The sequence below is a fragment of the Solanum dulcamara genome, chromosome 9 (genome assembly GCF_947179165.1).
Source record: "Solanum dulcamara chromosome 9, daSolDulc1.2, whole genome shotgun sequence".
In the NCBI taxonomy this organism is placed as follows: domain Eukaryota; kingdom Viridiplantae; phylum Streptophyta; class Magnoliopsida; order Solanales; family Solanaceae; genus Solanum; species Solanum dulcamara.
Window position 1 is genome coordinate 4,729,820 of NC_077245.1, and position 12,015 is coordinate 4,741,834.

At 35.6% G+C, this 12,015-nt stretch overlaps 3 protein-coding genes across 3 annotated transcripts; all 3 read right to left on the reverse strand.

Moving 5' to 3' along the window:
* Positions 1 to 1,106: 1,106 nt before the first annotated feature.
* Positions 1,107 to 3,074, reverse strand: LOC129902725 (cytochrome P450 81C13-like). The gene is made up of 2 exons (XM_055978101.1): positions 2,017 to 3,074; positions 1,107 to 1,824 (listed from the first exon to the last, which is right to left on the reverse strand). The coding sequence occupies exons 1-2, from the start codon at positions 2,956 to 2,958 to the stop codon at positions 1,195 to 1,197; spliced, it is 1,572 nt and encodes a 523-aa protein (XP_055834076.1). The 5' UTR covers positions 2,959 to 3,074; the 3' UTR covers positions 1,107 to 1,194.
* A 3,012-nt stretch (positions 3,075 to 6,086) lies between these two features.
* Positions 6,087 to 8,308, reverse strand: LOC129902693 (cytochrome P450 81C13-like). The gene is made up of 2 exons (XM_055978062.1): positions 6,867 to 8,308; positions 6,087 to 6,744 (listed from the first exon to the last, which is right to left on the reverse strand). The coding sequence occupies exons 1-2, from the start codon at positions 7,803 to 7,805 to the stop codon at positions 6,115 to 6,117; spliced, it is 1,569 nt and encodes a 522-aa protein (XP_055834037.1). The 5' UTR covers positions 7,806 to 8,308; the 3' UTR covers positions 6,087 to 6,114.
* Positions 8,309 to 9,513: 1,205 nt separating this feature from the next.
* On the reverse strand, positions 9,514 to 11,606 carry LOC129902765 (cytochrome P450 81C13-like). Its single transcript, XM_055978152.1, has 2 exons — positions 10,547 to 11,606; positions 9,514 to 10,354 (listed from the first exon to the last, which is right to left on the reverse strand). The coding sequence occupies exons 1-2, from the start codon at positions 11,486 to 11,488 to the stop codon at positions 9,725 to 9,727; spliced, it is 1,572 nt and encodes a 523-aa protein (XP_055834127.1). The 5' UTR covers positions 11,489 to 11,606; the 3' UTR covers positions 9,514 to 9,724.
* Positions 11,607 to 12,015: the final 409 nt, after the last annotated feature.

A 12,015-nucleotide genomic window follows, 5' to 3' on the forward strand; every position in this document is an offset into this window, starting at 1 on the left:
TACAAGTGTACAGCTATATATTTGTTCTAACTAATTCTGTAACTGACTGATGCTAACACTTTATAGTCACGTGCATAGCTGCTAACAAGCTAACAACCTTCTAACCACTTTCTAACAGAATAATTAGCTCAACTACTAACTATAGCTAATCACAAGAATTATACTTTCAAGGTACATCAACACATTTATTGATTTCCTTTACACTCCTCCTCAAACTAGGAGCCATGAAGATATTCTTCATTGCTAGTTTGGATATCAAATGTGTATGTAATGACCTACCAAGACCTTTAGTAAGGATATCAGTAGGTTGGTCTGCTGAAGGTATATAGGAAGTAACAATCAAGCCTTCTTGAATCTTTTCCGTGGTAAAATGGCAGTCTATGTCTATGTGTTTAGTTCTCTTATGGAACACATGATTAGCAGTTATTTGGAGAGTTGATTTACTGTCTGAGAACAAAGAAACAGGAACCTTGACCTCTACACCAAGCTCTTTGAACAAGCCAATCAAAACTTGAAAAAAATTATGGCCAAACACATAATGAAATTTCACCAAAACTCTGCCCAAAAATAACTTGCTAAGTATATTTGAGAACTTGGGCAAAAGGCAGAAGTTAGTTAGTAGCAGAGTAATCAGTTGGCAGTGTGTAGAGACAAAAAGCATGATCATGTTGCTGACGAATTTAAGTGATCGATAAATACAAAGTACTTGGATAAAAAGGATGAGGCTGAGAGAGGGAGAGACAGTGTGTGTGTGTGAAAGTGAAGTTTCAAAAGTGTAACACATTTTTCTCCTTTTTTTTGTTCTTCTTTCATTCACTTCTTATGCTGTGTTTCACTTCAACTTAAGAGTTTAAGTTATACACGTAGTTAGTGTACAGTGTTTTGATACTATTGGTTCACGTCAAATCAACTCAATCACGATGGTTAAGTAGTTTGATATAGTAAGAAAATGCATTAATTAATCATGGTTAAGTAATAAATGAGTATGTGCAAACAATATTATCATATATCGATTGGTTTGATATAAGTGTGTGTAAGCTTTTACATTTGCAATCCAAGTTGTTCCACATGCAACAAACATATATCAAATAGAACAAGGCACTGAGTTTTGCATTCATCAAGCTCATATACTTATTTATAAACATTCATTTAGAACACAAAGGCAAATCCTTACACTACATACATAAAAAAAAATCAGAGCTGGTCAAGGAATCGGATACAATTCTGGCGCGGAATGCATATGGCCTCCAAAGGCTTATCCTTGTTCAAAGTGATTCTAGAATTATAGCACGCGTCTAAGTTTTCCTCAACTTCCACATTTTCCCAATCAAACCACTGAATCAAAGAACCCAAAACCAACGAAACAGTACGTAAGCCCATTGCAGCTCCAGGGCATGCTCTTCTCCCCATTCCAAATGGCACAAATTTATAATGGAATCCTTCTTTTTCCCCTTCCATTCCCTCAAATCTCTCTGGCTTAAACTTTTCAGGCTCGTCCCATAATTCGGGGTCCCTATGGATGGCCCAAGCGTTAACCATTAGGATCGTATGTTTTGGTACATTGTAGCCACCAATAGTACAATCTTCTAATGAGTAGTGAGGCAACAGAAGTGGTACAGGAGGATATAATCTCAGTGTCTCATTGATAACACACTGCAAATAAGGAAGCTTTGTGAGATCAGATTCATTTAGTAAACGCTCGTTCCCCACTTTGCTGTCAATCTCAGCCTTCAACTTATGAAATGCCTCAGGGTGAGCTAAAACAAGGTGCATCGCCCATTGAATGGTCATCGATGTGGTCTCTGTTCCGGCATTAAACAACATCTGGCAAGCAAATGCACAAGTCTAATTAGTGAACTTACCTTAAAGTAAACATTTTATACTCTATCTCAAGTTACACATCTGTGAACAAGAACAATAAATCTAGGAATATATTTGCTCGTAATCAAAACTATCTATATCCAAATTAAGGGAATTTTGACCAGATTATGGCCAATATCATTGAGGGAAACGTACCAGTATAACACTTTTAATGAGATCATCTGTGTAGAATTCAGGTTCTGATTCTTGCAGAGACAAGAGAGTTTCAACCAGTGTGCCCTTCTTTTCCCAGTTTCTATCAGTACTTGACTCTGAAACACGAATACTTTCTTTCTTCTGTCGAAAGTCATCAAATAAACTATTCAAGAATTCATTTCTCTTCTTGTGAACTGAGACCATCCTCTTCTCAATTCCTTTGTACCCAAACCATTTCAATACTGGCAAGAAATCACACACGTTCAAAACCACCAACATCGCGAAGAAAAATCCCCTTATCTCTTCAATGATTTTTTTACCTTTCTCTGTTCCTATGTCTTCCTTACTTACGCAACATTTCCCCGTACCAATTCTCATCATAACATTGAACGCAAAAGTAAAAACCCAATTACTCAAGTTAATCTTAGCACCACTACGACCATTCTTATGACAACTAGCTTTAAACAAACCGCGAATAAGAATTATAACTTCTTCACTCCTCAATGCAGAAGACTTTTGAAGGCTATTAGAAGAAAAGATTTCAATTACCATTAGACGGCGGAGCGCCCTCCAGAGATAGCCGTAGGAAGCCCAAACAACGGCCTTATAGTTGAAGGAAAACTTATCTCCAGTCATAGTCTGAGGACGGTTTGCAAATAAGATATCGTTTTTCGTGAAGCATTCCTCCACGGCGGATGGAGAAGACACAACAAGCAAATTTCGACAGCCTAACCGGAGATACAGAACCGGTCCATATTTAGTTGATAATGAGGTCAATGTCTGGTGAAATGAATTTTTGATAAGGTAAAGATGGCCGATTATTGGAAGAGACATAGGACTAGGTGGTAAATGTTTTCTGGGATGAAGCAAGTATTTCCATAAAAAGATAACAAAAAATAGCAAGATAGGTAAGTAGTAGTACTTAGAGTTCATATTCTCCATGGCCGAAAAGTTGGAAAAAACAGAGAATTGTAGAGTTCAGAACTCAGGGCAGTGTAGTTCTATAAAAACATACGTGCGTTTTATACATATCAGTTCCGAGTGTGTAGAGGCTAAATTTCATATGCAATGATCATATGGCTGACGCATTTAAATAATTGACAAATTCAATTATAACAAATGTCTACGTTTCTGCAACAATATCACAGTAATACTTCAAGGGGCTAAATTTCGTAAGCAATGATCATATAGATGACGCAATGATCATATACAACGGTTGTGGTGGAGTCAGGAATGGTGAATACTCCTTCATCTTTAATAGAGGTCTTAGGTTCGAGTCTCATGGGCCTACAGAGTCACTTTTGTTAGAGAGTGACGTATGACTTTTCGGCACGAATTCAAATTTAGTTGGACTCCAATGTGAGTATCAAAACACCAAGTGAAAACAAAACAAAAAAAAAAAACAAGAAGAAAATAATCAAGAAAAGATTAAAGCCAAGTAAAATGTGCGTAAGCACAAGCTGGACCCAGTCGCGTGAGTAGTGGCGAAATACAAGTATTAGGTAAAATATAGGTTTCTGTCTAGACTTTCCCATTCTTGAAACAATTGAGTGTAATAGCTGATTGGTCAAAGATGTGCAAAATACACAAATTATTGTAGGCTAGAATCCTGAACAGAGGTATTCATGGTTCAATTTGATTCGGTTATTGGTTAAAATCAAAATCAATAACATGCATTGAGGTTTTCCTCTATTTCCACACTTCCCCAATCAAACCACTGAATTAACGAACCCAAAACCAACGAAACAGAGTGCAGGGCCATTGAGACTCCAGGGCATGCTCTTCTCCCTGTACCAAATGGTACAAACTTATAATTGAACCCGTCCTTTTCCCCTTCCATTGCCTCAAATCTCTCTGGCTTAAACTTTTCAGGCTCATCCCGTAACTCGGGGTCCATGTGGATGGCCCAAGCGTTAACAATTAGGATCGTATGTTTTGGTACATCATAGCCACCAACAGTACAATCTTCTAATGAGTAGTGAGAAAACAAAAGTGGTACTGGAGGGTACAATCTCAACGTCTCATTTATAACATAGTCTATTCAATGATTTGTTACCCTTCTCTGTTCCTATATCTTCCTCACTTGCGCAAAGTTTCCCATTACAAATTCTCATCATAACATTGAATACAAAAGTATTTCCCCAACTACTCAAGTTAATTTTTGCACCACTACTGCCATTCTTATTACTGTCCTTAAACAAACCGCGAATAACAACAGACAGAATTGTAGAGCTTAGAACAGATGTATTTTTTTTATATATAGCTACACGTATCTTTTGCTATATTTAAGACTATAAATTAAAAAAATTATATAGACGCACAAGTTTTAAGCGTAGATATGCATATAAATTTTGAATTGTTTTGAAGGAAAAGGCATAATATATCCCTCAACCCTCGTTATAAAAATGATTAATATATACTTTTATTGTTATACAAATAGATCAGATATATCATACCCTTTTGGTGTAGTGAAAATAATAATTTTATTTTTTCCTAAAAAAAGAATCATGTAAAGGTATATTTGATCCTGACATGTGAGATTTTTTGAATTTTTTATTCACAGGTTGATATGAATTTATTATTTTGATAGTCAAATCTATTTTTTCTCTCATTTTCTTGTAAAATTTATCATAGATGCCCCAATTTTATTTTTACAAAAAATAAATTACAATATAGCCGCAAATTTAATTATTTTTTTCTCTTTTTCCATTCACACTTTTTTCTTTTTATTTCTCATATATTTACACTAAAAATGAAATAAGAATAAGAAACTCAACTAATGATAAGCAAATATATCTATAATAGAGATATTTTAAACTCAAATTAGTTGTTGAATCAAAGAAATAAAAAAAAATCATGTATGAGTAATATCAAATATACCCCTAAACTTTGCCAGAAGTATCATATAAACCCCTACATATATTTTTTTAAATTAAAAATTAAAAATTATTTTTCAATTCTGTTAGATGAAAAGGGTATATGTGATCCATTTTTTAACGGTAGAAATATATGTGAGCTATTTTTTTAACGGTAAGAATATATGTGAATCATTTTTATAACGAGAGATATATCAGTTTTAAATCATAAAGTTGAAGAGTTGTTCGTACAAAAGGGTGACACTTTGATTTCACAAAGACTAACGATATTTTTAAATCAAAAGATAAAAAATAAATATATGTGAGTTATTTTCTAAATGTCAGGGATATTTTTAGCCATTTTTCGTTTCATGTGTTATCATTGGAAGTACCCAAGTGTGAAGTTAGTAGCAGAGTAATCAGTTGGCAGTGTGTAGAGACAAAAAGCATGATCATGTTGCTGACGAATTTAAGTGATTGACAAATACAAAGTACTTGGATAAAAAGGATGAGGCTGAGAAAGGGAGAGACAGTGTGAGTGTGTGTGAAAGTGAAGTTTCAAAAGTGTAACACATTTTTCTCCTTTTTTTTTGTTCTTCTTCCATTCACTTCTTATCCTGTGTTTCACTTCAAGGGGTCAAAGGGTCGTTTGGTTTAGTGTGAATAATAACATCAAATAGTTTTAGAATTATATTATAGTGACACTTAATTTATTATTTGGTTGACAAATTTAAAATAGTTGATTTCGAGGTTAATAATTAGTATTGGATAAGTTCTCTCTACTTTTGAGTGGTATGCTAATTTTGGAATAACATGTCTCTGAATAAAATAAGTAAATGACAAAGATATCCCCTTAATACCATATATAACAACATTTACAACCGTCACTTTATTTTTATGATAATTTTTCATATATTTTCTATTAAAAAATTACACTATATGATATAATTTATATTTATAAATTTATTTGACTAAGTCTTATGTTTATTTATATTTTGATTTCTCATAAATCCTTTTTTACTTTAACAAACTTAAAATGAAAATTCTATTTTAAAATTAAATAAGAAGAAAGTTTTATTTTAAATTTGAATATTGAATAATTAAATTTTACAAAAAAATTATTAAAAACTAAATAAAGTGAAGAGTATTTTTTAAAACGAGGCATGGAGCTTTGCATTCACCACACTCATATACTTATTTATAAACATTAAAGGAAAATCCTTACATTACATACATAAAAAACTCAGAGCTGGTCAAGAAATCGGATACAATTCTGGCGCGGAATGCATATGGCCTCCAAAGGCTTATCCGTGTTCAAAGTGATTCTAGAATTATAGCACGCGTCTAAGTTTTCCTCAACTTTCACATTTTCCCAATCAAACCACTGAATCAAAGAACCCAAAACCAACGAAACAGTACGTAAGCCCATTGCAGCTCCAGGGCATGCTCTTCTCCCCATTCCAAATGGCACAAATTTATAATGGAACCCTTCTTTTTCCTCTTCCATTGTCTCAAATCTCTCCGGCTTAAACTTTTCAGGCTCGTCCCATAATTCGGGGTCCCTATGGATGGCCCAAGCGTTAACCATTAGGATCGTATGTTTTGGTACATTGTAGCCACCAATAGTACAATCTTCTAATGAGTAGTGAGGCACCAGAAGTGGTACTGGAGGATATAATCTCAGTGTCTCATTGATAACACACTGCAAATAAGGAAGCTTTGTGAGATCAGACTCGTTTAGCAAGCGTTCGTTCCCCACTTTGCTGTCAATCTCAGCCTTCAACTTATAAAATGCCTCAGGGTGAGCTAAAAGAAGCCGCATCGCCCATTGAATGGTCATCGAAGAGGTTTCTGTTCCCGCAATAAACAAAGTCTGGCAAACAAATGCACAAGTCTAATTAGTGAGCTAGGAATATATTAGCTCATATGAAAACTATGTATGATCCAAATTAAGGAAATTTTGACCAGATTATAGCCATTGTTGAGGAAACGTACCAGTACAACACTTTTGATGAGATCATCTGTATAGAATTCAGGTTCTGATTCTTGCAGAGACAATAGTGTTTCAACCAGTGTGCCCTTCTTCTCCCTGTTTCTATCAGTACTGGACTCCGAAACACTAATAGGACTAACTTTCTTCTGTCGAAATTCATCAAATAAACTATTCAGGAATTCATTTCTCTTCTTGTGAGCTGAGACCATCCTCTTCTCAATACCTTTGTACCCAAACCATTTCAACACTGGCAAGAAATCACACACGTTCAAAACCACCAACGTTGCGAAGAAAAATCCTTTTATCTCTTCAATGATCTGTTTACCTTTCTCTGTTCCTATCTCTTCCTCAATTACGCAAGGTTTCCCAGTACCACTTCTCATCATAACATTAAACGCAAAAGTAAAAACCCAATTACTCAAGTTAATCTTCGCACCACTACTACCATTCTTATTACAACTAGCTTTAAACAAACCGCGAATAAGAATTCTAATTTCTTCACTCCTCAATGCAGAAGACTTTTGAAGGCTATTAGAAGAAAAGATCTCAATTACCATTAGACGGCGAAGCGCCCTCCAGAGATAGCCATAGGAAGCCCAAATAACGGTCTTATAATTGAAGGAAAACTTATCTCCAGTCATAGTCTGAGGACGATTTGCAAATACGATATCGTTTTTTGTGAAGCATTCCTCCACGGCGGATGGAGAAGACACAACAAGCAAATTTCGACAGCCTAACCGGAGATACAGAACCGGTCCATATTTAGTTGATAATGAGGTTAATGTCTGGTGAAATGAATTTTTGATAAGGTAAAGATGGCCAATTATTGGAAGTGAAAGAGGACTAGGTGGTAAATGTTTTCTTGGATAAAGAAAATGTTTCATTAAAAAGATGGTAACAAAAAATACCAAGGTAGTAGCTAAGTAGTAGAGATTCTCCATGGCCGAAAAGTTGGAATAAACAGAGAATTGTAGAGTTCAGAACTCAGGGCAGTGTAGTTCTAAAAAACAGATGTGCGTTTTATACATATCAGTTCCGAGTGTGTAGAGGCTAAATTTCGTAAGCAATGATCCTATAGCTGACGCATTTAAGTGATTGACAGATTCAAGTATAACAAATGTCTACGTTTCTATAACATCACAGTAATAATTCAAGGGGCAGTTATATAAAGAAGAAAACAACCAAGGAAAGATTAAAGCAAAGAAAAGGTGCGTGGGGACCACAAGCCGGATGAGAGGTAAATCCAAAATTTGAAGGTCACCGTGCCATCGTTATTCTAACATAGAGGCTAGTGAAATTAGCTCAAAAAATAGGTGGTCTAGTCCTATATCCTTCATGTTTATCTGGAATCACGAAGGGAGTGAGAACATATTCCAACGGACACACTTTCAAGAAAAAGGAAAGCCAACTTACACCTTCTTAAAGCGTCTTTGCAATGAGGATTGAGGAATAGTGCCATGTCGGACTGATGACTAATGGCATTAGCACTGACGAAATACAAGTATACATACACAAAAAAGAAATTGGAATTTAAAAGGTGCACATTGTAAAATTACTGTATTTGTGTGTATAACATGCTGAGAAGATGAAGGAGATGAAGAACAAAAGAGGGAGAAAAGAATTTCTTGTATTAGAAGTAATCTAATGCAGTGTGAGCTGCTTATATACAAGTGTACAGCTATATATTTGTTCTAACTAATTCTGTAACTGACTGATGCTAACACTTTATAGTCACGTGCATAGCTGCTAACAAGCTAACAACCTTCTAACCACTTTCTAACAGAATAATTAGCTCAACTACTAACTATAGCTAATCACAAGAATTATACTTTCAAGGTACATCAACACATTTATTGATTTCCTTTACACTCCTCCTCAAACTAGGAGCCATGAAGATATTCTTCATTGCTAGTTTGGATATCAAATGTGTATGTAATGACCTACCAAGACCTTTAGTAAGGATATCAGTAGGTTGGTCTGCTGAAGGTATATAGGAAGTAACAATCAAGCCTTCTTGAATCTTTTCCGTGGTAAAATGGCAGTCTATGTCTATGTGTTTAGTTCTCTTATGGAACACATGATTAGCAGTTATTTGGAGAGTTGATTTACTGTCTGAGAACAAAGAAACAGGAACCTTGACCTCTACACCAAGCTCTTTGAACAAGCCAATCAAAACTTGAAAAAAATTATGGCCAAACACATAATGAAATTTCACCAAAACTCTGCCCAAAAATAACTTGCTAAGTATATTTGAGAACTTGGGCAAAAGGCAGAAGTTAGTTAGTAGCAGAGTAATCAGTTGGCAGTGTGTAGAGACAAAAAGCATGATCATGTTGCTGACGAATTTAAGTGATCGATAAATACAAAGTACTTGGATAAAAAGGATGAGGCTGAGAGAGGGAGAGACAGTGTGTGTGTGTGAAAGTGAAGTTTCAAAAGTGTAACACATTTTTCTCCTTTTTTTTGTTCTTCTTTCATTCACTTCTTATGCTGTGTTTCACTTCAACTTAAGAGTTTAAGTTATACACGTAGTTAGTGTACAGTGTTTTGATACTATTGGTTCACGTCAAATCAACTCAATCACGATGGTTAAGTAGTTTGATATAGTAAGAAAATGCATTAATTAATCATGGTTAAGTAATAAATGAGTATGTGCAAACAATATTATCATATATCGATTGGTTTGATATAAGTGTGTGTAAGCTTTTACATTTGCAATCCAAGTTGTTCCACATGCAACAAACATATATCAAATAGAACAAGGCACTGAGTTTTGCATTCATCAAGCTCATATACTTATTTATAAACATTCATTTAGAACACAAAGGCAAATCCTTACACTACATACATAAAAAAAAAATCAGAGCTGGTCAAGGAATCGGATACAATTCTGGCGCGGAATGCATATGGCCTCCAAAGGCTTATCCTTGTTCAAAGTGATTCTAGAATTATAGCACGCGTCTAAGTTTTCCTCAACTTCCACATTTTCCCAATCAAACCACTGAATCAAAGAACCCAAAACCAACGAAACAGTACGTAAGCCCATTGCAGCTCCAGGGCATGCTCTTCTCCCCATTCCAAATGGCACAAATTTATAATGGAATCCTTCTTTTTCCCCTTCCATTCCCTCAAATCTCTCTGGCTTAAACTTTTCAGGCTCGTCCCATAATTCGGGGTCCCTATGGATGGCCCAAGCGTTAACCATTAGGATCGTATGTTTTGGTACATTGTAGCCACCAATAGTACAATCTTCTAATGAGTAGTGAGGCAACAGAAGTGGTACAGGAGGATATAATCTCAGTGTCTCATTGATAACACACTGCAAATAAGGAAGCTTTGTGAGATCAGATTCATTTAGTAAACGCTCGTTCCCCACTTTGCTGTCAATCTCAGCCTTCAACTTATGAAATGCCTCAGGGTGAGCTAAAACAAGGTGCATCGCCCATTGAATGGTCATCGATGTGGTCTCTGTTCCGGCATTAAACAACATCTGGCAAGCAAATGCACAAGTCTAATTAGTGAACTTACCTTAAAGTAAACATTTTATACTCTATCTCAAGTTACACATCTGTGAACAAGAACAATAAATCTAGGAATATATTTGCTCGTAATCAAAACTATCTATATCCAAATTAAGGGAATTTTGACCAGATTATGGCCAATATCATTGAGGGAAACGTACCAGTATAACACTTTTAATGAGATCATCTGTGTAGAATTCAGGTTCTGATTCTTGCAGAGACAAGAGAGTTTCAACCAGTGTGCCCTTCTTTTCCCAGTTTCTATCAGTACTTGACTCTGAAACACGAATACTTTCTTTCTTCTGTCGAAAGTCATCAAATAAACTATTCAAGAATTCATTTCTCTTCTTGTGAACTGAGACCATCCTCTTCTCAATTCCTTTGTACCCAAACCATTTCAATACTGGCAAGAAATCACACACGTTCAAAACCACCAACATCGCGAAGAAAAATCCCCTTATCTCTTCAATGATTTTTTTACCTTTCTCTGTTCCTATGTCTTCCTTACTTACGCAACATTTCCCCGTACCAATTCTCATCATAACATTGAACGCAAAAGTAAAAACCCAATTACTCAAGTTAATCTTAGCACCACTACGACCATTCTTATGACAACTAGCTTTAAACAAACCGCGAATAAGAATTATAACTTCTTCACTCCTCAATGCAGAAGACTTTTGAAGGCTATTAGAAGAAAAGATTTCAATTACCATTAGACGGCGGAGCGCCCTCCAGAGATAGCCGTAGGAAGCCCAAACAACGGCCTTATAGTTGAAGGAAAACTTATCTCCAGTCATAGTCTGAGGACGGTTTGCAAATAAGATATCGTTTTTCGTGAAGCATTCCTCCACGGCGGATGGAGAAGACACAACAAGCAAATTTCGACAGCCTAACCGGAGATACAGAACCGGTCCATATTTAGTTGATAATGAGGTCAATGTCTGGTGAAATGAATTTTTGATAAGGTAAAGATGGCCGATTATTGGAAGAGACATAGGACTAGGTGGTAAATGTTTTCTGGGATGAAGCAAGTATTTCCATAAAAAGATAACAAAAAATAGCAAGATAGGTAAGTAGTAGTACTTAGAGTTCATATTCTCCATGGCCGAAAAGTTGGAAAAAACAGAGAATTGTAGAGTTCAGAACTCAGGGCAGTGTAGTTCTATAAAAACATACGTGCGTTTTATACATATCAGTTCCGAGTGTGTAGAGGCTAAATTTCATATGCAATGATCATATGGCTGACGCATTTAAATAATTGACAAATTCAATTATAACAAATGTCTACGTTTCTGCAACAATATCACAGTAATACTTCAAGGGGCTAAATTTCGTAAGCAATGATCATATAGATGACGCAATGATCATATACAACGGTTGTGGTGGAGTCAGGAATGGTGAATACTCCTTCATCTTTAATAGAGGTCTTAGGTTCGAGTCTCATGGGCCTACAGAGTCACTTTTGTTAGAGAGTGACGTATGACTTTTCGGCACGAATTCAAATTTAGTTGGACTCCAATGTGAGTATCAAAACACCAAGTGAAAACAAAACAAAAAAAAAAAACAAGAAGAAAATAATCAAGAAAAGATTAAAGCCAAGTAAAATGTGCGTAAGCACAAGCTGGACCCA

Excerpts from the sequence above, each read along its gene's own strand:
- LOC129902693 (XM_055978062.1), bottom strand. The coding sequence starts at position 7,805 with ATGGAGAATCTCTACTACTTAGCTACTACCTTGGTATTTTTTGTTACC. Across the intron at positions 6,745-6,866 it reads TCATCAAAAGTGTTGTACTG|ACTTTGTTTATTGCGGGAAC; the intron begins GTACGTTTCCTC and ends TTTGTTTGCCAG.
- LOC129902725 (XM_055978101.1), bottom strand. The coding sequence starts at position 2,958 with ATGGAGAATATGAACTCTAAGTACTACTACTTACCTATCTTGCTATTT. Across the intron at positions 1,825-2,016 it reads TCATTAAAAGTGTTATACTG|ATGTTGTTTAATGCCGGAAC; the intron begins GTACGTTTCCCT and ends TTTGCTTGCCAG.
- LOC129902765 (XM_055978152.1), bottom strand. The coding sequence starts at position 11,488 with ATGGAGAATATGAACTCTAAGTACTACTACTTACCTATCTTGCTATTT. Across the intron at positions 10,355-10,546 it reads TCATTAAAAGTGTTATACTG|ATGTTGTTTAATGCCGGAAC; the intron begins GTACGTTTCCCT and ends TTTGCTTGCCAG.